Here is a 22045-nt window from a genome sequence, read left to right as displayed (position 1 = left end):
GGTATCACGTGACCTGTACGTCGAAAGATAGGTTTGGCGGCCTCTATCGATGAAAAGGGGAATTGCAGGCATTACTTTCCAAACAGGAAGAATCAGTCAAATGTTAACTCGCATGGCTGAACATTCTGTGCAAAAGCAGCTTTTACTACAATTAGGAAAAAAAGGCAACAAATAACACATAAACATGTCTCAACCAGTTTAATGGCTGGAAAACATTCGCACAAAAATCCCTGCATTGTTTTCTGCTATAGTGGTGTGGATTAAAAAAAAAAATAACATTCAAAGGTGAACTGCCACTAAGCATTTGCTTCCTCACTGAAACTAATTTAAATGAACATGAGTAAAATCAGATTTTTGGAAACTAAAATAAATTAAAAAACGAGAGTTTTGGGGAATTTAAAAAAAAGGATTCCAAGATGGCCAAATAAAACCTTTACAACTGTTAGATACAACTCAAAAACATTGTATCCACAAATGGTGCTCACAAAACCTTCATTTTTTTAAATCTTTTTTTCCCTCATTAATTTAGCATTCCCAAAACTGTGAAAACGCTTCCACAACCCTGTGTTCAAGTAAACTGTGCTTAAAAATTATTTCCTTGTTTACTTCTAAGAAAAACTGGCTTTTATGTTTTTTTAACTCTGACAATCACAACTTTGTCCAAACAAACAACTGCTTTTCCATATTCCAGACACTAAAATTTGTAAACTATTGCGCTTAACCCTCAAATAAATGCATCTCCAAATATGCTATTTGGGGACACTTTTTGATATGCTTGACTTGTGTGCTTTTTCTTATTTTTACATGAGTCAATATGTGTTTGTGCGAGTGACAGAAAATAAAAATAATATTTGCAGTAAAAGTAATTGTGCAATCCCATTTTTTTTACACTTGTTTGACAGTAAGAAAAAAAAATATGTTTAACGTTACACATTTTACAATGTAACTTTTGTTCGATTTCTCAGTCAGTCCCTTTTTCCCCCACCAATTTAAAACTAAACTCCGGTGCATGTGTATTTTTGTATTAGGACTTCTTTGAACATTGTGACGAATAATCTGCGTTGAGGACTTCGATCATGGTTCTGATGGATGGGAAAGTGTCGGTCACGGAGGGAAGACTCTGGTACCAGGAAGGCAAACTTAAGGGAACAAAAGATAAATACAAAATTAAAAAAAAATTACAAGATTGAAATTTATGGTGAGGCTCATTATGATTAAATTGCAGATTTCATTCGGCTCACCTTTTGAAGTGCATCCAGCTTTTTGCCATTTTACTAAAAGTCTCCGGACTGGGCGTCGTCATGGCCTCAAAGTCTACCAGCTTCCGACAAAAAATAATAATCAAAAAAATAAAAGAAATAAAAATAAGCCCAGTTGAAATTGATTCTCCGGAACAACCGATGTGTCATGTTGAAGTTGCATTACCTTTCCTTTGGGGATGCGACCAGTGACTTTATTCCCACTGGCCATCACTGCCCCCATCATGACAGAATACGCCACCACGCTGACCAAACACACAGCGAAAAATAGGGATGATCGATTATTTCTCACTGTTTTTTTATGTTTTAAATGTCACTGTCAAGGATGTGCGAGTCAATTCATAACGTGTGGATTGTTGGACATTGGTGCTTAAAGGACAACCGACATCACTTTTTTGTTTCCTAACTGACATCAGAAAAACATTTTATAGCATCTAAAATACCCAAAACACGCAGGCTGATATTTTTAGTCAAATGCAAAACACAAATAAAAATGACTTAAAGTGTCCAAAATCTGCAAGAAAAAATAGAGCTGTGAATTTGGCATTTTCAGAAAGTCCCGCCCCCCAGTTGCCTTGCTCGAGAATCAAAACAACTGCTTCAGATTCGGAAAATATGCTTTCTTGTTACACATCCAGGGTGTGTGATTCACCATTGCGTTATTTATGTGTTTTCCTTCTAATTTCGCCATCAACACAGATCAACACGAAGTTTTCAGACCAAACAAAGTACCGCAAAATGCATTAAGGTGATGCAAGGTATGTCCTTTTTCGGTGAGGGGCGTTTCTTCAGTGACGTCGGGTGAGAACTCGTCACCAACTCAAAAAACAAGACTTCGGGAATATTATAAATCTGCGTATATAGTCTTAAGACGTAAAATATAGTTATATGTGGTGGAATCTTTGTAAAATACACTCAGTAGAAGTCATTTAAAGCCATTTTACAAATTTGGACACAACTTGTCCGGAGACGTCGGTTGTCCTTTAACTGATTCAAGAGACTATGAGTTCATTTCTTTGCAATGTGATTGGCCCTTTGGAAATGATTACCTGGAGCCTCTGGAGAGTGGCATGAGGTTACAAAAATAATAGACCAGCGAGAGGATCAAGTTGCACACGGCGTCGGAGTCCTGGAAAGAGCAAAGGTTGCCTAAGTCAGGTAGAAAAACATTGCGTTCACGTGGCTGAAGCGAATGGAAATTCTCCATAGACGGACAAATAACAGATTGACAGACAAAATTGTTTACCAGAACTGAAAGAGCACTTTTACAGCACACTCCAAAACATACACCACCGTTGCCTTTTATAAAATATCTTAACTTTAAATTTGTTTTTGAAATTATGTTTAATTTTCTGATTTCTATGTGGTACTTTCTCGACAAGTACTGCCTTTCAATGTAGATGTCACTGCTGAAACCTTTCCCCCAAACACTCCAAAGTATTGTAAAAATATTTATTCAATCATTTTTTTCTGTCTTTTACATTTAGATTGCATTTGATTAACATTGATGTCTTGTCTTGCAGTGGAGAAATGTACATTCCACAGCAGCAAAGTGATGAAAGTAAGATGAAAGTAAAGGATGAAGTAGAAAAACAAAACACAGGAGCTGATGTAAAGGCAGCCACTCTCGCTGCGCCATCTTGAAGTAATACAAAAAACTAAACTAAATAAATTATGTGCCAACACAAAAGACACAGTCATTCAATTTTAAGCACTTTTCTGCACCCTTTGTGTTGCATGAAGCATTTCTAGATCCGCTTCAATTCCAAGTCGCGACAGTTCCACTAATCCCACACTAATACTAATAGAAAAAAATATATATGCCCAGTGAGGACATACTATTGATATGACAACTCCCAGAATGCATTGCAACAGCTTTTTCACCCTGGTTTGTACTCATGTTTGTTAGTCTTGTTAGTACTTTACTAAGCAGCGGGAAAATTAAAAAGTTATTCCAACTGCTTTCGATTCTATTAGCAAACGTACCGCAAACTCAGTGCCGGGCATGAAGACCTTCCCTTTGGTCGTCAGTTCCCGGTAGATGGACTCGATTTCCGACTGGTACTGCTGCGTGCGTTCTTCCGTGGTCTGGGTCTCCACGGAGAACAGCATGTTGCCCACCCTGGAGGAAAAGAAATTTGAAATCATGTGGTGTTAAGGGAATGTAGAAAATTGGTAGTCTAGGTGTTCTGAAATATGTTCATAAAATAATCCTAAAATAAAAGAGGGTTGAAGAAAGTAGATGATAATACTGCCAGGTCACCTGTCTCCCGTAATGGTGATCGTGAAGCCGTCATATTCTTTGCCAGGATCTTTCAAACTGGGCACTTTGGAGTTGACGGTAAAGCCATCCCTGGTTTTACTGTTAAACTGCTTCGGGAAAGAGACATGGAGCTGCAAATGCATGACGACAGCATTGCGAGTGCGACCGTTTTTGCTCACTTCGGCCTTACCTTCATGATGGGAAGAAGGTCCTCTACTTTATTTACCTTCTCCAAAGCTTGGCGGACTTCGACCAAACCTTTCGGGTTGTAAGCCCTGGGAAAAAACACATTTGAACAATGTACGTTTCATAGGGATGAAACCATGCCGTGTTCGAGGGAGCATGCTACTTTTATATAGTGTTTTTTTTTTTCTCATTACATGTATATTAGTTCCTTCGCCTGACAATATAAAACGACGCGAACACCTTTTTTATATATTTCCGTCATGTTAATTTTTACAAAAGCAGAACAAAAGCGAACAAGGTTTCTTCCACCGATTCAGGCAACTATAGGAGCAAAAAAATGTGATGTGAATACGCACCCGTGGTAGACCAGTATTCTGTCTTTGATGAAATCCAGGATGTTGTCAAAATAAGCCAGGTACCTGATGTTAATAATCTGCCCCCTGCGGAAAGAAGGAGGTTGGGAGGGAATAATGGTCTTTTAATAAATAAATAAATAAATAAATAAATACAACGAAAGCGAGGTTATTAAGTCGATGCATGCCTGATAAGGTTGATGTGATTGTTGAAACCACGACTGAGACTCCTGGCAGGCATCTGGTCTAACCAAAGAACCGGCTGGTCGGGATCCGCAATCCTGCAAACAGCAAAATAAAAAAATCAGTACTTTCCGGTGTATAAGGCGCACCGGAGTATAAGGCGCACCCCCAATGAATGGTGTATTTTCAAACTTTTTCCATATATAAGGTGCATCGGAGTATAAGGCGGACCTCCAATGAATGAAAAAAAAAATCCAAATATGTAAATATATCTAAATTTTCCAAATATAAGGCACACCACATTATAAGGCGCTGCAGTAGAGTCTTGGGTTACGTACAACTTCTTCTACAAGGGGAAATGGAGTCGGTGGCTGCTGACAGTAGTTGTAAGACCTGTTGTGGATCAATATGACTACACATATAAGGCGCACCTGCGTATAAGGCATAGGGTCATCTTTTGATGAAAATTAAGGCGTTTGGGTGCACCTTATACACTGGAAAATATAGTACCTAAACTGTTCTAACCGATGTGTTATAATAGTCTGCCCTAAATTGCTCTTTTTTCTGTTATGTGTAGAGCATGAAAAGCTTAAAAATCAGGAAAATACGGTAATTAAAGCGTTTTCGGAGGAAACACGAGTGCAGTCGTGTATTTTGTTGAAATTCCCCACAGGTGAAGACGTTGGATTTGCTACCTCCTCCACTTGACAGCAATGTCAAACATATCCCTCCACTGCATCTGCCTGGATCTACCATTGACGCGCACTTTGGCGTTGCTCCACGTGCGCTGCATGGCCTGCATCACCTCCAGCGTCGCCAGGCCCATGGCTGGACATAGCAAAGTGCATCGCATTCTTTCCTCATTTCAGTCCTTTTTTGAAATGCCACTACCTGAGTACTCATGTGGTCATTTCAGACACCTCTGTGTATCCTCCTGTTGGGCAAAAAGCCCGGCGTCTCGTACTGCATCATTGCCCCGAGATGGTCGGCCGTGCAGATTAGCTTCTGGACGTCGCTGCTGTAGGACTCGAAATTCTGCGGCAGCACATCCCTGAAAGGGAGTAAAGAGTAGGATGAGCGGCGTCGTTGAGTTTTGGGTTTCATTTTAACCAAATATGTATTATTCAACGTGTTACTTCAAAATAGCGCCGTAAGACTGGCTGCCTTTACAGCAACTTCTTCCTCTTATTTTCATCACTTTGCTGCTGTGAAATGTAAATTTCTCCACTGCGAGACTAATAAAGGCTAATCCAATCCAATAATTATTGCTGAACTATAGAAAACACTGGTTAAAAAACTGCATTAAGGGATCAACTAATAATAATAATACATTTCATTTATAAGCGCCTTTCAAAACTCTCAAGGACATTTTAGAGTCACAGGATATTTTTTCTGCGGGTGAGCAGCGGCAGCCACACGCGCCAGCGGTCACGCAACCCGGAAGTAACATAAAGTTTTAAAAAAAACTGAACTAAATAATAGGTAATAATAATAATCATCATCATCGTTTCATCTATAAGCGCCTTTCAAAACTCTCAAGGTCACTTTACAGTCACAGGATCGTTTTTTCTGCGGGTGAGCAGTGGCAGCCACACACCCCAGCGTTCACGCAACCTGGAAGTAACTCAAATATATAGCAAGCTCATAGCTAGCTAATAGATAGCCAATCGCCAGCGAATAGATTGCTACTAGCTAGCGAATAGATAGCTATTGGCTAGCTATTAGCCAGGGAATTAGCTAGAAATAATAATAATAATAAGAAGTACTTGATATACGGCTGCAGGCCAGGCTGCTCCTCGTAGTCTTCGATGAGAAAGGGCAGATTTTTCGCCCAGTGATTTTTAAAGTTCCCCGGTAAGTCTTGATCCACATTATATTCAGCGACCGGCACATCCAGGTGGGAGTGCAGGTACCGAGAGTACTCTGGTTACATGACACACACAAATGGAATTACATGGGGTATTCTCAAAGTGATATGGAACTAAAAATAGCTACAATGTCGGTCATCACCTCGTAGGTATTTGACTTTGAGGTATTCAGGGCTAGCCTTCTGTCCCAGCAAGGGGTCGTTGAGCATGACTTTGGTCTGTGCTTTGATGCCCTCATAGAACTGCCCCATTGCTACGTGACTCAGCCCCTTCATGTATTGACACACCTCGTTGTATGGCTCCAGCTGCAAACACGTCTGAAGGGAAAACACACCGTTTATCCTTAGCCGGTCCATAATGCTGTCAATATGTGCGCTTTTTAGCCTTAAAGTTCACCTTAAAGTTGTTGATGGCCTCCTGGAGGGAGCCGTGGTGGTAGAGCATCATGCCTCGGAGCTGCAGGGATTGGATGTGGTTCTGGTTTAACATGAGGGCCTTCTGAAAGCTTTCCATTGCTGCGTCAAAGTCGCCAAGCTCTCTGCGAGGACAGCAAAGGAAGAAGAGTAGAATGAAACAGGTTGGGAAATGTGAGTTTTAAAAAAATTACAAAGAAAAAGAGGAAGTCGCTGAACCTGTAGGCTTGTCCGAGGCTTTTGTAAGCATCAATGAAGTCAGACTTGAGCTTTAAAGCCTCCTTGAATGTCTCGATGGCCTCCTGAGGATAAAAAAAAGAGCTTGGTATTTATTTATAACTCAATCACTGCCATTCCCGAATTGTTCGGGTTATGGGTTTTTAATGTTTGGGTGCCAATAAAGCGCTAGCCAGACCTCTGGATATGTTTTTTTACCTTCTACAAGGGGGCAGCATTTCCTTTTTTTTACATGTTAGCGCTTTGTTACAGCTTCAGCTGTTGTTAAAGTGCTATATAAACCAATATGTATGTATTGCATTGTATTTTGGACAGCCAGCCTCATTTCAACCTCAAATAACTCCAGACCCATATAATTTAGGAATTAACTTTTTTTTCCTGACAGAAGAAGACAGTCTAAGGCGTCTTACACTGAATTGAATGCTTATGTAGTCGTAAGACTCAATATTCTCTGGGTCCTGGAATTTGAGTCAAAATGACAAAAACCCTGGCATTGCAATGGACACATGTTTGCACATCATCTGGCAGTGAATGAGTTAAAGATACCTGAACGGTACCTCATTGTCAAAATATACATTTGGTCAGCAATAAGTCAGCACCTTGAGCAAGCCTCGGTGGAAGAAGGTGAGACCTTTGTAGAGCATGGCGATAGGTTGATTCTTTTTCAGCTCTAAGGACTGCTGGAAGTCTTCCGAGGCCGCCACATAGTCCTGGTAGAAGTGACAGGCGATGGTCAGCATGCGCACGTGGAAACGCACACGGGGGTGGATTATATTTCAAACCTCTGAGATGAAGAGCAGCGTTCCTCTGTGTCTGTAGAGTCGAGCTGATGGTTGCAGCTGGATGGCTTTGGTCAGGTCTGCAAGAGCCTCACTGATGCGACCCAGTGGAGACAAAATCTACGCGTAAACAAAGCAATGTTATTAAAGAAAATGGGAAATAGGAACTTTTGTTGCCCGGTGCTAAGATGGCAGCTCACCTCTGCTCTCTGTTCGTATACTTCAGGCCAGTTGGGCTCCAGTATGACGACTCTGGTGAGCTCATACAACGCCAGGTCAGCATTTTTGATGTCCTGGTTAATGCAGGACATAAAAATAAAAACAAACAAAGAAAGAAAATCATGTCCAAGTTGCAGGAAGGTTTCACATTTTGGTGTGATGTACATGTGATGAATACCAAAAATATGTAAATGACAAAAAATTCAGTCGTATCAACATTGCATCATTTAAACAATTTGATGTCATTCACCTGATGACTTTTTTTGCCATAGGCGATCCCTCGGCCATAAATGGCACTGACCAGCTCGGGGTCAGTCTGCAGCCAAAAGAAAAACAAAAACAAAAACAAGAATCATCATTCCGATATTGAAATTAAAATAACATTGTGATTGGACGTACCTGCAGCAGGAAGGAGAAATGTTTAATGGCCTCATCATGGAGCCCGTTGCCAATCAGAACATAGCCAATGGCTAAATAAAAAAAACAAAAATAAAACATATGTTGGTTAAAGGTGCTTAACCAGGAGGCAAGAGTCTCAATTAACACAACGCACCAAGTTCCTCGTTTGTGTTGATGTTTTTGACAGGGTGCGGAATTCTTTTCTGGTCTATAAAGAGTTTGGCTTGATTCTATGTAGAAACAAAGAACATTTCCGTATCAGATTATGAGATGAGCAAGTGTTTTTTTTTTTTCTGGTGTGGGATCTCACAAGAATTTTCTCAGCATTCAGCGAGAAAATTGACTCGCAGGGCTGGTTGCTGCCTTCCTCGCAGTTTGGGTCATCTAGCTGCAAAATGGATGATTCTGAAAAGAGACGTGAAAGATTTAGGCAAAATAAGACAATGGTTTATTTCCCCTTGTGACGACAGAACAAGCAACTCTATGAACTTAATAAAGATGAAGATGCTCCATAAAAGGTAATGACAGCAACGATAATAAAATATGTGGACAGCCCTGGAGATTGAGGAATGTGTCACAATGAAATGTGTATCTCTTTCCATTTGCTCTTCCCATTCATGTAATCACGAACAGAACATAACTTTTTCAGAACGCATTTACAACAATGCTCTGATCTTACTGTAACTAAATACACAGAAAGTCTTTATGACAACAACAATGCTCTGAATTTACATTAACTAAAATACACAAAGTCATACTTTCATCTATCTCAAAGTCCATCTATCTATCTATCTATCTATCTATCTATCTATCTATTCACCCACCCAAACACAAAATGGTCATTGGCACAGCAACATTCAAATAAAGTACTGTAAAACTACTCACCATGTGATGACAATGCTCTGATCTTAGATTGGATATTTTTGTTGACGTTGTTTTGAGATGGGACTTTGTTTTTATACTTGATATTAGTACTTTTTTGTAGTACTCCATGTTGAGTGTGCTCAAAACAATAGAAATAAAGGCATACACATTTTTTAATATTAACATTCTATATTATTACAATATTAAGTCGTTCTACATATAATTGTTCATTAATTTTGGTAATACATTAATTTAAGCAACAAAAAACTGAAGATCAATGTTTTGGTCAGTCACTACAACGATACATTAGCATTAGCTAGTTGACGTGGCGTTCAAAATGAAAACACTTTCCTCCCCTTCGGTTGTTTCCCCTTTTCGCTTACCGCAGTCCGCCGCGTACTCTTCCCAGTCTGACAAGGAGATGCAACCTTGCTTGTTCACCTCACCGTTGAACAGCGTCAGCGTAGAAAACTCGATGGCCAGCGCCGCGTAGCAGAGAAGCGAGACAACAGCAAGCCGGCTGACAGTGTCCATGTTTGTTGTGGGCACGCGCTTCCACTTGAGAAGAACTCACCACGCCCCTTCCTTAATTCTTCTCGTTCTTGGCCATTCATAGCTTGGATTTAAATGCCACTATGAAACCGGCGTTGATGTCTATTACCGCCACCTACTGGAGTGGAGGGTCAATTACATGATTTTAGAATAATTTATTGAATCAATGAAGTGGAATACGGTTCGTTTTATTGGGGGACTAATCCAATTTATTCATGATTTATCTACGTTTTTCCGATCTTTTTCATGACCCTCCCGCATTTCCTACCATTCCTCTTCTGCGCTTGTCTTTGAACTCCAATACCAGTTCTTTACCATACACCAATTTTGATCCGATCAAACACATTTATTTTTATTTTTTTGTGCTTCACAAGATATGACATAAAATGGTGTGATTCCGTAAATCACAATTTTTGAGAAGAAAATGCTTGCTTCTTGCATTTGGAACCAAGTAAAATGAATACTGAATTAGAGTCTGAAATTTAAAAAAAAAAAAAACATTTACCACAACTTACATTTTTTTTGCACAAACGATCAGATTTACTCCCTTTTGAGTTCAATCGAATAGTTTATGGGGATTACAAAAATGAAATGAGTAATTAAAAGACATGCTTGAGCAGTGAGGTAGACGAATGAAGTGGAAGCTGGTCTCTGCTACAGGAGAAGTAGCAAGAAAAAAAATCCCCAAAACTGCACTGGTGGGTGTGTATGTGATATGTACAGATGAACTATTACAGTATTTACAGTATACACTCACTGAGTATTTCATCAGGTATACACAAACAGTGCAATGGTGGGGAAAAAATGATGAAACTGAATATTTAAATTTTCCCAAAACACCCCCTGAATAGAATCTCTTGGAAAGTTAAGAAACAATATTTACTTCCACACCTATTTTGTTGCCAAACACAAAACTGTGGCTCTAATAGCCATTCAACATATGTACCTAATAAAGTGAGCAGGAAAATGCTAAGTATGTATCCATTGCGGTGGGGGGGGGGGTATTATGCATCGCCAAAAGACGAAGCCTTGTCCTTCAACAGGTCCACACACACGTGACAACTCCAGCTTCCTATGGAGACAAAAAGACAATGCAACATTATATTATATAATTCGCAAATTTGATCTTGATTGATTCAAAGCCAGTCAGAAAATGTGAGGAAGTGACCTTTCCAACTTCAAGTCTTACATTCAATATTGCATTAATACAAAATTGGAACATAAATAATTCCTTATGATACCTTCTGGAGGCTGGGTCATAGGTGGCTTGAGGCAGTACATGTGATAGCCCCGGTCGCAGTCATCGCAGAAAAGCAGCTGGTCCTGAGCGTGATGCATTTTATTCCATTATTAGTATGTCAGAAAATAGGAAAATTATATTTTCATTTGAGGTACAGTACATACGTCATTTTCTGAGGTGCCGCAGAGGCTGCAGGACTTGCACTCAATGCACTGCCACTGGTATGTTCTCACCGCGTGCATCATGTTGTCGGTGAACTGCAGACATGTCGGGTGGCCTGTGCAGATGTGGGGAAACCAGGAAATGTGTATATTTCATACAAATATGACAATATGTAAGTGGGTAAACTCATGTGGCTGTGTTGCAATACGGCTAAAAGTTAGCTTCAATGCTAGCGGTAGCAAAGAGTGCCATATCCATTTTCGTCACGGGCTACATTTTAGTTATCACTGAAATGACATTAACTCATTCACTGCCATTCCCAATTTTTGGGGGGGTTTAGTTTTTATTGCTGGGGTGCCGATAAAGCGCTGGGCATGGCCTGTGGCAATGTTTTGCCTTTCCACAAGGGGGCAGCATATCCTTTTTTTCCCCATTTTAGCGCTTTGTTACAGCTTCAGCTGTTGTAAAAGCGCTATACAAATCAATACATATAGAGATCTATATATCTATAGATCTATCTATCTAGTATCTATAGATCTATCTATCGATCGATCGATCGGTCGGTCGGTCGGTGGGTGGATGGATGGATGGATAGATAGATAGATAGATAGATAGATAGATAGATAGATAGATAGATAGATAGATAGATAGATAGATAGATAGATAGATCTAAATAAATCTTTTGCAAATTTCCCCATTGTAGGACGAATAAAGGTTTTCTGATTCTGATTCATTGTATTGCATTGTATTTTGGACAGTCACCCCCATTTCAAGCTCATATAACTCCAGACCGATATAATTTAGGAATTAACTCTTTTTTTTCAAATGAAAGAAGAAAGTCTCAGTTTTCTAACATTGGATTGCACATTTACATAGTCTTTAAACTCAATATTCTGTGGGTCCTGGAATTCAAGTGACAATGACAAAAACCCTGGCACTGGAGTGGACACATTTTTGCACATGTCTGGTGGTGAATTAGTTAAAAAAGTAAAGAGCAACGGTTCATTGAATGATAGTTTAAGTTACTGTCATGGGGTGTTTGGCAACAAAAAATGTTGACAAAAGCTCTCTTCTTTATTATATATGAGGATTTGAAATTTTGGTTAGCACGCATCGTGGAAGTTGCCATGTTGGATTTGCATTTGCACGCCACACAAAATTATGCAGCGGGCCATATCTGGCCCCCGGGCCTTAACTTTGACCAACACTAACCAACAACTGTGGTGTTGTTCTTTTATTTACTGTTGGTTGGGATTTTTTTACCAGAGCGTCCACAATCAGAGCATGAAACAAGCTCCTCGGCTTGCCCCGTCTTCCTGTTGGAGTCCTGGTCTCCCAGGCAGAAGTCGCAGTAGTCATTGGGAATAATGATGCCATCTGGACCCTTCTGAGCTACAGTCACACAAAAATTATAGTTAGGATGAGACAAATGATGTATAGACAATCACATAATTTTACATTATGGTTAGAAATTCTGTTGGATTCTGTAGTTAAGTGCTTAATACGTTTGTGGTTGTCAGGGAGTCGGGTAGGGGACGGTGCCGGCTCGCTGTCCTTCTCCTCTTCGCCACCTTCCTCCTCTGCCAGATGGGTATGCGTGTAGTGGTAACTCAGGCCGGGACGATTCTTGTAACGCTTTCCACAGACTGTTATCCAAAGACAAACAGAAAAAAAATACTTTACCTTCGAGCACCTCCATAAATGTCAGATGATTATTTATCAAAGATTAAGGTTGATCGCTGCTAAAGTCTGCTTTTATGAACAAAAACAAGTTAGTTTATTTCAGATCGTACAACTACAGAGGAGGTTAGGGCTATGGTGAGGCACATAAGAAAAAGTAAGAAGCACAAACATGAAATAATCAGACTGTTATACGAATGAAATTGCTATCTTTATTATGACTGTGTGTGATTTTGGCTAAAAATATCACATTTGATTTTACGATACGGTCCAACTTGCTAGATCAATATAACAGTATCACCCAAGTATAACATTCCTTATAAGAATAAATCTTTTTTTGAGGCAGGCAAATAAAAACAATATGTCACTTAAACTCAATCATATTTTTGTAAAAGAAATAAGGAATATTCGCTACAGGCGTAATAATTAATAATTGTAACATGTCAAATGGGAACAAAAGCCATTGTAAAAAAATCCATTACAGTTCTAAAGTTATTTTGTCGCAATCTGTGGACATACAATGACTATGAAAAGTCGACACACCCAATGTTAAATACTCGGTTAGTGCGAGAGAACAAAATGAGACCAATAAATAATTTCAAAACATTTTCTACCATTAATGAGCTAAAACCTGTACAGGCCAATCTGGAAAAAAAAGAAGAAATCTCATTTTATTCTATATTTATACTGTATCTTATTTATTCGGGAATTGAAAAGTGTGATATGAAGCGCCATTCTCGAATTTGATCGGGTTTTTCTTGCAGGGGGTGCCGATAAAGCGCTGGTCAGACCTTTGGAAATGTTTTTCCCTACCACAAGGGGGCAGAATTTGCTTTTTGTCCATGTTAGCGTTTTATTACAGCTTCCGCTGTTGTTAAAGCGCTGTATAAATTAATATATATGTATTGTATTTTGTACAACCGCCCCCATTTCAAGCTCAGATAACACCAGACCCATATAATTTAGGAATAAACTCTTTTTTTTTTGATGAAAGAAGACAGTCTAATTTTTCTTACGCTGAATTGAATGGTTATGCAGTCCTAAAACTCAATATTCTGTGAGTCCTGCAATTTGAGTGAAAATGACCAAAACCCTGGCACTGGAGTGGACATTTTTGCACATCATCTGGCAGTGAATGAGTTAAGTGGGAGTCAGTTGACATCTACTACAATTTAGAGTCCTTAATTAACCCCAAATAAAGTTTAGATATTTTAGTTGTCTTTTCCTGACATTTTTTTGTGAGGAACATGCCTTCTGTATTACAAAGCCTATCGGTTAGCCTGTCGGGGTGCCTGTTCATTAGAAAGCGTTAATAGCATGCTTTTTTTTGAAGCATTCAAAGCTATTAGTGACAGCACACAGGAAGAACTCTGGAATAGAGATACCTTCATCAGCCTTTTTTGAGTTATGCTTTTGTTTGTGTTTATCTGGAACAGAGAAGACACACAGGCAAAAAAAAAAAAAAAAAAGACGGACAGGATTCATTCATTTTTGCTTATGCCCCAAAAGAGGTCCATTCACCAGTCTTGCATCTGCAATCCTGCTTATAGGAGAGGGGGGCATGCTTATAAGGCAGGTTGTCGAAACAGCCCGGTCTTTCTTCATGCCGGGGGGGACAGGAAGCGACTTGGAAGGGATTTGAAATGGCTTTTTATCACACACAGAGTGATTCAGGGTATGTACGAAAGACACATATGATAAATATAGAAACTATTTCTTACTGTCGCAAACATAAGGTTTGTCCTGGTCATCCACACTGACCGTTTCGGTCTTCTTGCGACTGGAACCTTTGTTCTGTAAAGACAATGTAAGATTTTTATTTTAAAGATACTCACTTAATCCCTAGTAATTTAATGCAAATTAACACTGGGTGGACATTTTTATTTTGTTAGTGGGTAAGGTATGGAATTGAGAACAAATGTGCATTCATGATCGATTCTTAGGGTATTTGGACTCACTTTGCCACGGTTTCTGTTTTTCCTTTTCGGTGTATCCACTTCGAAATCTTCGTCGTCTTGAAAAATGTCACCGTTTTCCTCGGCCTCCAGCACTCTCTGCAGAGGAAATATGTAAACAGAGAGCTTTAGCTGCACCAACAGGTCCCGAATAAAAAAGGGAGTGACATATACGCATAAACAATGAGTGACATATACGCTCTGAGCATCAGCGCAGTGTGTGGAAGTGTCGCAGTTTGGAATTGAAGCGGATTTATGTGGGACAGGAGATGCGAAACAATCTCTTTTGTCAATGGATGCTACATCGTCGTGTTTGCTTTCCACGTTTAGCTTGTAGCAGACCTGCACATTTCACCATGACATCCTTGATCCACTGGTGAAAAGGAGGCTTTGATCCTCTCCTGTTTTCGTCTAGAACTGCTTCATGTCACAAACAGGGTGCAGAAAGTGCTAAAGATCGAAGATTCAATGTATTTTGTGTTCTGTTACATTATTTTGTTTGTTTGTTTTTGACTTCAAGATGGCGCCTTGTTTTTGCTGCTGTGAAATGTAAATGTCTCCATTGTGAGACAAATAAAGGTCAATTTTATATAATGTAATGTAATGTAATCATCAGATAATATTATGTCAATGCTCGCCTGTATTTCCAGCAAGGTTTCCTCCTCCTTGCACACGTTGCTTTTCTTTTCCAGGAGGCCGTCGTTCCTGAGAAGAGTTTCAAGGGTTGTGGTCTCCCCTGGGGGTCCATCACCACGCTTCGGGGCTAACTCAGCCTCTGTGGGAAAATTATTTTTATATTTAATTTTTTTGTGAAACAAAATGGTTTGACTCTTTTAGTTGTCACTATTTTGCTTGTTTTCATAAACTAATGGGATTATAACACACACACAATGTCACTCAGGAAGTATTAAATAAACATGAAGAACACCCCCCCCAAAAAAAAAAAAATCCTGCGAGGGGAGCAGTCACATTCCTTTGCCGTTTGTTGTCATTGATATCTGGGCAGCGCTACACAACCCCCCCTCCACCTTGTTTTTTGAGGAAAAATGGCGGCAGAAACACACTCGCCGTAGTGATACCCCCCTCCCCTTTTATCAGGTTCCTGGTATGCACATATACAAAAAAAATAATAAACAAAAGTATACTTCATAAAACTTTCTTAGAGTCTAATACTTCACAATCAAATGATTAGAGCGCCTCATAGAGTGCTTCTGTACCCTAGCGGTTGTGTGTGCGTCTGTGTGTGAAAATATCTGAGGACATTTTCGACACAAAAGTGAGAGCGGGCATTGATTCTGGAAAGAGAAAATGAACCTGGAGACCAGGCTAACCAGAGCCAGATGGTCAGATAGTGAGTCTTGAACCCACACATACACACACACACACACACACTGCAATCATATTATTGGGTTTCCCTTCTGTGCTGTTTTTTTTTTCCTTTTGGCCCCATTGACATGAATCCTGTTTGTTATTCTTATGATGAAAACCAGAACACACACATCATTTAGAAGCTAAACATAGTCAGATTATGATTTTCTTTGATGATACACAACGTGTACATGTGTGTCCGTGTGTTACCAACCTAGCCGAAGCTCACACAAGCGTAGTTGGGGATCGAGGGGTGGGTGAAGTCGCCGCTTTTTTCGCCAGCAGCGCGCTGGATATGCGTACATCTGTCCTGACACCCTTCCTGGCACCCACATACACACACGTGAATGCACACAGGAGTGCACACATGAGGGTACACAGAAAGAATGTTAACAAGCAGTGTCAAGCTTAGGAACAAAACTACCATTGAAACCTATAAACACACACACACGCACACACATACACACACAATTATGTCAGTGTTCAAGCTAATGATCTACATATTTCAGGAAGTCCGACATTCGGCTGTTTGTCCCAATTTCTGTGGCGAAGAACGTGGTTGATGTATTTTTTTTTTTCACAGGGCCAAAAAAGGAGACGGGAGAAGATTTTAATCTACGTACGTACGTCATGTCTGCCCGCAAAATGCAGGGTGCGGCCGAGGAGGCTATTTGTGTCCCACTTCATTCAAAAAAATGAGCAAAAATCGGCCTACTCTGTTGGATTTTGTGTGATACAGGTGCATGAAAAATACATTGAATTCTTGTACTATAACAATGAACGCAGTAGTATCGTGTAGATGTTTTCGACAACTAAACTCATCAAGTCGATTGAAATTTTGAATTAGGAAGTTTTTAATAGGAGAAGACCCACAAAAAAATCTCAAGAAGCCACAACTGAAAAGCAGGAAGTCAGCTATTTTGATTTGATGCAGCGTTATTGATGGAATCCAGTTTGTCTGAAATGTTGGCAGGCATATAGACCATGAGTAAACCAACAAAAAATACAATACAATACAATACAATACAATACAATACAATACAATACAATACAATACATTACATCCTATTTTATATTGGGCTTTCACAACAGCTGCAGCTGTAACAAAGCACTTCACATCATAGTCAACACAAAGCAAAATAATAAAAAAAAACTGGAACATATGCCAGAATAGAATATATCTGACATTTTAGTTTGAGTTGGCCATTTCTAGATGCTGTTTCTAGATCCACTTCTCACTTTTTTTTCCAATTGCTTCCAAATTTGACCCACAAACATCTGACACGTGGATGATAAATTGTGAAAATTTTGGTAAATGAACGCGAACATGGTCATAGCGGTGACTGGCCATAAAACACTAAACTCTCAGCCGTCTGGTTTCTTTCAAATCTCACCTGGCTGCCGTTGACACTTCTCCATCCAGATGTAGCAGTTGTTCTGGGCAACGCCAGTTTGCGAGTCCAGGAAGGGCATCCGGACGCTACGCTCAGCGCGCAAGCGGGCGTTGTAACTGCGGCATTGCTCGATGGCATCTTTGTAGAACTGGTCGCCCATACTGGAGACAAATGGGATTGGGATTATTATGGAAACATATTTTTTTTTCACCAAAACGTCAAATGACTGCGTTGTAGCCTCCATACAAATCCGGGTTTCAAATAACAAGACATCACAGGGTATCTGACTTTGTATTTGTGTGCAAACAAGCCGAGGAGGCTCTGGAGATGCCGTGCACAGATATGTGAAGAATGTCAAATTTGGATAAGGACCAGTATGTGGATTTTACAATGATGTTCATTGTTTGGAGGTTAGGGTTGAGCGTGTGGGTCGCTATACCTCATTAGGTATAGCGTTGACATTGAATACTGAAAACAGACGTTGATAAAGCCAAGCAAGGTCAAATGTTGAAAAGTAGAATTCAGAGTTTGTACTGTTCATTTATTTATTTTTAACTTAAAAGCAAGTTAAACAGTTGAAACTGTTTTTTTTAAATATTGCTTTATTTTTTGCATTTTGCGACATTTGCCCTTTTCATGCAGGCTCTTTGCTGCTTATTTACCTTTTTTATTTTTTAACAAACATAGCTATGTGAGCAATTGTTAGATTTTTTTTCCATGTTTGGAAGAGGAAGCTATCCGATTGCATGTTTTTTTTTCTTCCATCCACTGAATTGTGGCCCTTGAGACCAAAACGGTGAAATCTTATCCTTTGAACTATGCAGTCTAAATCCACCCTTCCATTTCAATGCGTAGCAGACGACAATCTGAACAACACTAGAAACATTTGAGGAGGGGGGGGGGCGTTTTTTAGATATATTATATAAAATTAATACAGTCGTTCCCCAATTTACGAACAAGATCCGTTCGTAACGGTTGTTCATAAGGTGAATTTGTTCGTAACTTGCTTTAGTGCTATTTTTTTATGGCATGTGTGATTAAGGCTTATATAAGTATGTTTAAGGTTTGTATAAGTAACCTGTATTGGTTTGTACTGAAAAATAAATATTTGATAAAATATATGCTCTATAAAGAAATGTACATGTACAACTGGAGAGAATACTACATGTTACTACAAAAATGATTTTATGTACCTTTGTTCGTAACTCGAATGTTTGTAAGTAGGGGAAGGTCTGTATTAGATTTAGATATATTTTATATAGAAATTGTCAGATGCGTTTTATGCATAGGAAGAACATGCACCTTTTAGGATAAACTGGCAAGTTGATTGATCTGACAAAATTACCACAGACAAATAAAATCCTCTTAAAATCCTCTGGGGAGCCTTCACCAAAAGAGTGGAAGCTTTTGTAACTGCCAGGAAGTTTTTCCACGGTTGACATGCGATAGAAAAGGCAGGAGGACGACGGGGTGAGGGCAGTGAATATCTACTCATCATTCCACCACATGAAATCTTCTGGCATATGTTAAATTCATATCCTGCGCTTCACCGTTTTTAAGTTCCTTTTTTTCCCCAATGAATCGAAGGTAAACTCATCAGTCGTGTGATAAATTACCATCGGGGAGAGAAACTGGCCTATGCTCGAGAAATGCATCTAACAGGTAAACAAACACAGTGCGGCTCAATCTGTGGATAGCGGCCATTATGGTTGGTGATATGCTTTTGAAAAAAATGATAACAAATAGATAAGTATAGCATATTTACCGAAATTTCGGGTGTATAAGTCGCACCGGAGTATAAGGCACACCTTAAATGAATGTAAAATGTTTTCTTTAAATATATATAAAGGTTTTCCAAATATAAGGCACACCACTTTATAAGGAGCTACATTAGATGCTGAGGTTACGCACTACTTCATCTGCAATGGGAAATGGAGTGGTGTCTGCTGACAGTAATTGTGAGACCTCTTCTGGGCCAATTATGACTTCTCATGTAAGGCGTAGAAGGCGCTGGGTCATCTTTTGAAGAAAATCAAGGCTTTTGGATGCGCCTTATACACCGGAAAATACGGTATTTAAACTGTTCAAACCTATGTGTTATACTTATCTGGCCTAAATTGCTCTCTTTTTTGAGATTATGTGCAGAGCATGAAAAGCTTAAAAATCTAACACAATGCTTTTCACCAAAACGACGACAGACGAACCTCCCTTCCTGTTTACTTCCTGTTTCAAGTACCGCCCCCGCAGCCCATTTAAGCAGCAAAAGAGATGATTAACCGTAAATGTGAGCTTGTGTCCTTACAATACCGGGAACGATGGAGTTTCATGCAAATATTTAGGGCTTGTTTTAGATTGAGGCAGAGCAGCATTGGGTGGGCGTGTAGGGGGGGGGTGGGGTGGGGGGGGTCACTCAGAGCAAGACAACATAAATTGGGTCGGGAGGGGGGTGTTTGACATGTCTCGGGGGCACACGTGTTCCCGTTCGACCCATGTCACCCTCACACACGGGGGAGGCAGGATGAGGGGGGGGGGGGTTAAAAACACACAAAAGGGAAAAGGAGGATGGGGGATGAGAGGGGACATCAGTGAAAGGGTTGATGAGGAAAGGGAGTTAAAATGTCTCCGTTGCAGCTGGAATGAAATGGCGGAAAAGATGGATGCATGGTTCCCCTCATCCTGTTTTATGTATTTAGACGTGCATGCAGCCAGACTGAACCCCCATCCCGCCTTCTGGCCCCCACCGTCCTAGCCCAAGCCCCCCCCCCCCCCCCCTTAAATCCTCCACCACGGCATGGGGGTGGGGTACACGACAACCCCACATATAAAACAAACACATAATAAAAATTACACAACCCCCACCATGCCCAACCCCCTTCACATAAATATCGAAACCTTTCATCTTACCATTGATCCAGACGGTGCATTGTGAGGCTTAAAGACGCTCACCACGATCATATACTATTTATATATTTATCTTTGATGGTTTACAATTCCACTAGACATTTTTAATTTTACATTTCTGAACTAAAACAATGACACTATTAGCGGATTACAGTTTTTCACAAATACATATGTATATTTAGACTAAAACATTAACAACCATTTTGTTTATGTTTATAATAATAATAATAATAATAATAATAATAATAATAATAATAATAATAATAATAATAATAATAATATATTTTTTGTATATTTTTTTATTTTATTTATTTGTTAATAAAAAAGACTATGACTAAATCTGCCAGAAATGGTCCCTGAAAATTGCTTTTTTTGTGTGTGTGGAGGATCTGGCGTTTTTCTCAAACCCATTTCTCACAATGGGTTAGTATCAGGTCCTCCATACGCTAGCATCAGCACCAGGTTGCTCTTCCTGACTCCTGCGACAACAGATGGACTCTGAAGGATAATCTGCTGTTCGGACATACAGAACAGCAAAAAACTAAACAAGTGCATATATGCTCCAGTAGCTAAACACTGTCTGTAGCCGAAGCGGTTCTGCAGAAACGCAGGAGTCTGAAGTGCCACCGGTCTGCGAAAGTTCCGCTCTTAATTTTGACTGAGGAATTCGGGAAAGTGAAAATAACGCTGAGAACAGAGCGCATTACTTGAAAACAGCATTGAGGGAAAGCAAGAATGATTCTGAATAAAGGGTTCATCCTGACAAACAGTCACACTTGGGGACAATTGAAAATCATCCTAAATTCCTCAATGAACGTGACATACTCCTTTTTAAATAAAGGAAAAATTAGAGCCATTTTTTTAATGTAACATCAATCAAAATTAATTCAAATTTAATGATTTTCTCACGATCACAGTTCATTTCGTTTTCTACATATTGAAAAGATCTCTTTGGGAGATTTTTAATGATGCACTGCTTTGGTGTTATTATTCAAAACAGCACCCAAGGAGGTATGTATATAAAAGAGCAACAGTGAAAGGGAAATTAAACCACTCATTTATTAAACCACAACAGGTGAAATACAAAAACATAAAATAAGGACGAGGATACTTGTAGCTCTCAATTTGCATGTACTGTACTGAATAGTGTAAAATAAAATGTTATGAATACGCCACCAATGATTAAAGGGATTCTTAGTTGAACCTAAGGACATTGTAGAGATTTTTTTTTTCAAAGTACAAGTGGATGTTTATCAAAACATAGCATTTTACATGATTACATAATCCGTTAAATGGCATGCCATACATGACCTGCAGAGACGCGTGCACAGATTGTCCAGGTCGAACAATAGCATCGTTCAAATTTGTTATTTGGATATCCATGAAGCACATGCATTCTTTTTCTTTTGCATTCACACAATCGCTCCCTGTGCAACATCCCACATGTCGGAAATAAACGCTTACTTACGATTTTAAGGGATTCTGGATTGCAGTCGCCATTTTCCAGCTGGACGTGCAACGCACTACTGTATTCCAAATCTCGATGTAGTTTGGGACCCAAAAAAACATGAGGAGGAGAAAGAGGAGGAGTGAGCGGTTTGACCCAAAACCGATGATGTATGCAGCAACGTCGCGCCAGTGGGCGCAGCCTCGGTCAAAACTGCTGTCAAAATGAATGAAAGTAAAACATAATAAAAAAAATGTTTTCCCGTTTCAGATCGTCACGCTGTTAAAATAAACATTATTGCATTTTTTGGACACGTATCGAGT

The 22045-nt window shown here is 39.6% G+C and overlaps 2 protein-coding genes across 4 annotated transcripts; both read right to left on the bottom strand.

Moving 5' to 3' along the window:
- Positions 1 to 183: 183 nt before the first annotated feature.
- On the bottom strand, positions 184 to 9594 carry ttc13 (tetratricopeptide repeat domain 13). Of its 2 annotated transcripts, none has more exons than XM_089021541.1 (23): positions 9407 to 9594; positions 8470 to 8564; positions 8314 to 8389; positions 8160 to 8230; positions 8011 to 8076; positions 7742 to 7834; positions 7545 to 7661; positions 7362 to 7472; positions 6745 to 6827; positions 6509 to 6650; positions 6255 to 6429; positions 6011 to 6167; positions 5165 to 5295; positions 4940 to 5072; positions 4250 to 4342; positions 4065 to 4148; positions 3713 to 3797; positions 3523 to 3632; positions 3246 to 3381; positions 2309 to 2388; positions 1426 to 1504; positions 1242 to 1321; positions 184 to 1139 (listed from the first exon to the last, which is right to left on the bottom strand). In XM_089021541.1, the coding sequence occupies exons 1-23, from the start codon at positions 9555 to 9557 to the stop codon at positions 1025 to 1027; spliced, it is 2463 nt and encodes an 820-aa protein (XP_088877667.1). In that variant the 5' UTR covers positions 9558 to 9594; the 3' UTR covers positions 184 to 1024. The 2 variants fall into 2 exon arrangements, with proteins under 2 accessions (XP_088877667.1, XP_088877668.1); XM_089021542.1 differs by having other exon boundaries at positions 3523 to 3629.
- A 959-nt stretch (positions 9595 to 10553) lies between these two features.
- Positions 10554 to 21903, bottom strand: dpf3 (double PHD fingers 3). Of its 2 annotated transcripts, XM_089022340.1 has the most exons (12): positions 21744 to 21903; positions 17375 to 17535; positions 16195 to 16302; positions 15251 to 15387; positions 14616 to 14711; positions 14379 to 14451; positions 14043 to 14084; positions 12483 to 12623; positions 12241 to 12369; positions 10980 to 11092; positions 10817 to 10898; positions 10554 to 10647 (listed from the first exon to the last, which is right to left on the bottom strand). In XM_089022340.1, exons 1-12 carry the CDS (start codon positions 21842 to 21844, stop codon positions 10580 to 10582), a joined length of 1251 nt encoding a protein of 416 aa, XP_088878466.1. In that variant the 5' UTR covers positions 21845 to 21903; the 3' UTR covers positions 10554 to 10579. The 2 variants fall into 2 exon arrangements, with proteins under 2 accessions (XP_088878466.1, XP_088878467.1); XM_089022341.1 differs by lacking the exon at positions 14043 to 14084.
- Positions 21904 to 22045: the final 142 nt, after the last annotated feature.

The sequence above is a fragment of the Hippocampus bargibanti genome, linkage group LG19 (assembly GCF_051943395.1).
Source record: "Hippocampus bargibanti isolate YZ-2025 linkage group LG19, ASM5194339v1, whole genome shotgun sequence".
Lineage (NCBI taxonomy): Eukaryota > Metazoa > Chordata > Actinopteri > Syngnathiformes > Syngnathidae > Hippocampus > Hippocampus bargibanti.
This window is presented reverse-complemented; position numbering and strand designations above follow the sequence as displayed.

Bases quoted from the DNA above. Each gene is read 5' to 3' on its own strand.
- ttc13 (XM_089021541.1), bottom strand. From the start codon at position 9,557: ATGGACACTGTCAGCCGGCTTGCTGTTGTCTCGCTTCTCTGCTACGCG. The intron at 4,149-4,249 runs GCATGCATCGAC...TTCTTTCCGCAG, and splicing joins AATCACATCAACCTTATCAG to GGGGCAGATTATTAACATCA. The intron at 1,322-1,425 runs GTAATGCAACTT...TTTTGTCGGAAG, and splicing joins GTCGCATCCCCAAAGGAAAG to CTGGTAGACTTTGAGGCCAT.
- dpf3 (XM_089022340.1), bottom strand. From the start codon at position 21,844: ATGTTTTTTTGGGTCCCAAACTACATCGAGATTTGGAATACAGTAGTG. The intron at 14,712-15,250 runs GCGAGCATTGAC...TTTCCTCTGCAG, and splicing joins AAACCTTGCTGGAAATACAG to AGAGTGCTGGAGGCCGAGGA. The intron at 14,452-14,615 runs GTGAGTCCAAAT...TTGTCTTTACAG, and splicing joins AAAACAGAAACCGTGGCAAA to AACAAAGGTTCCAGTCGCAA.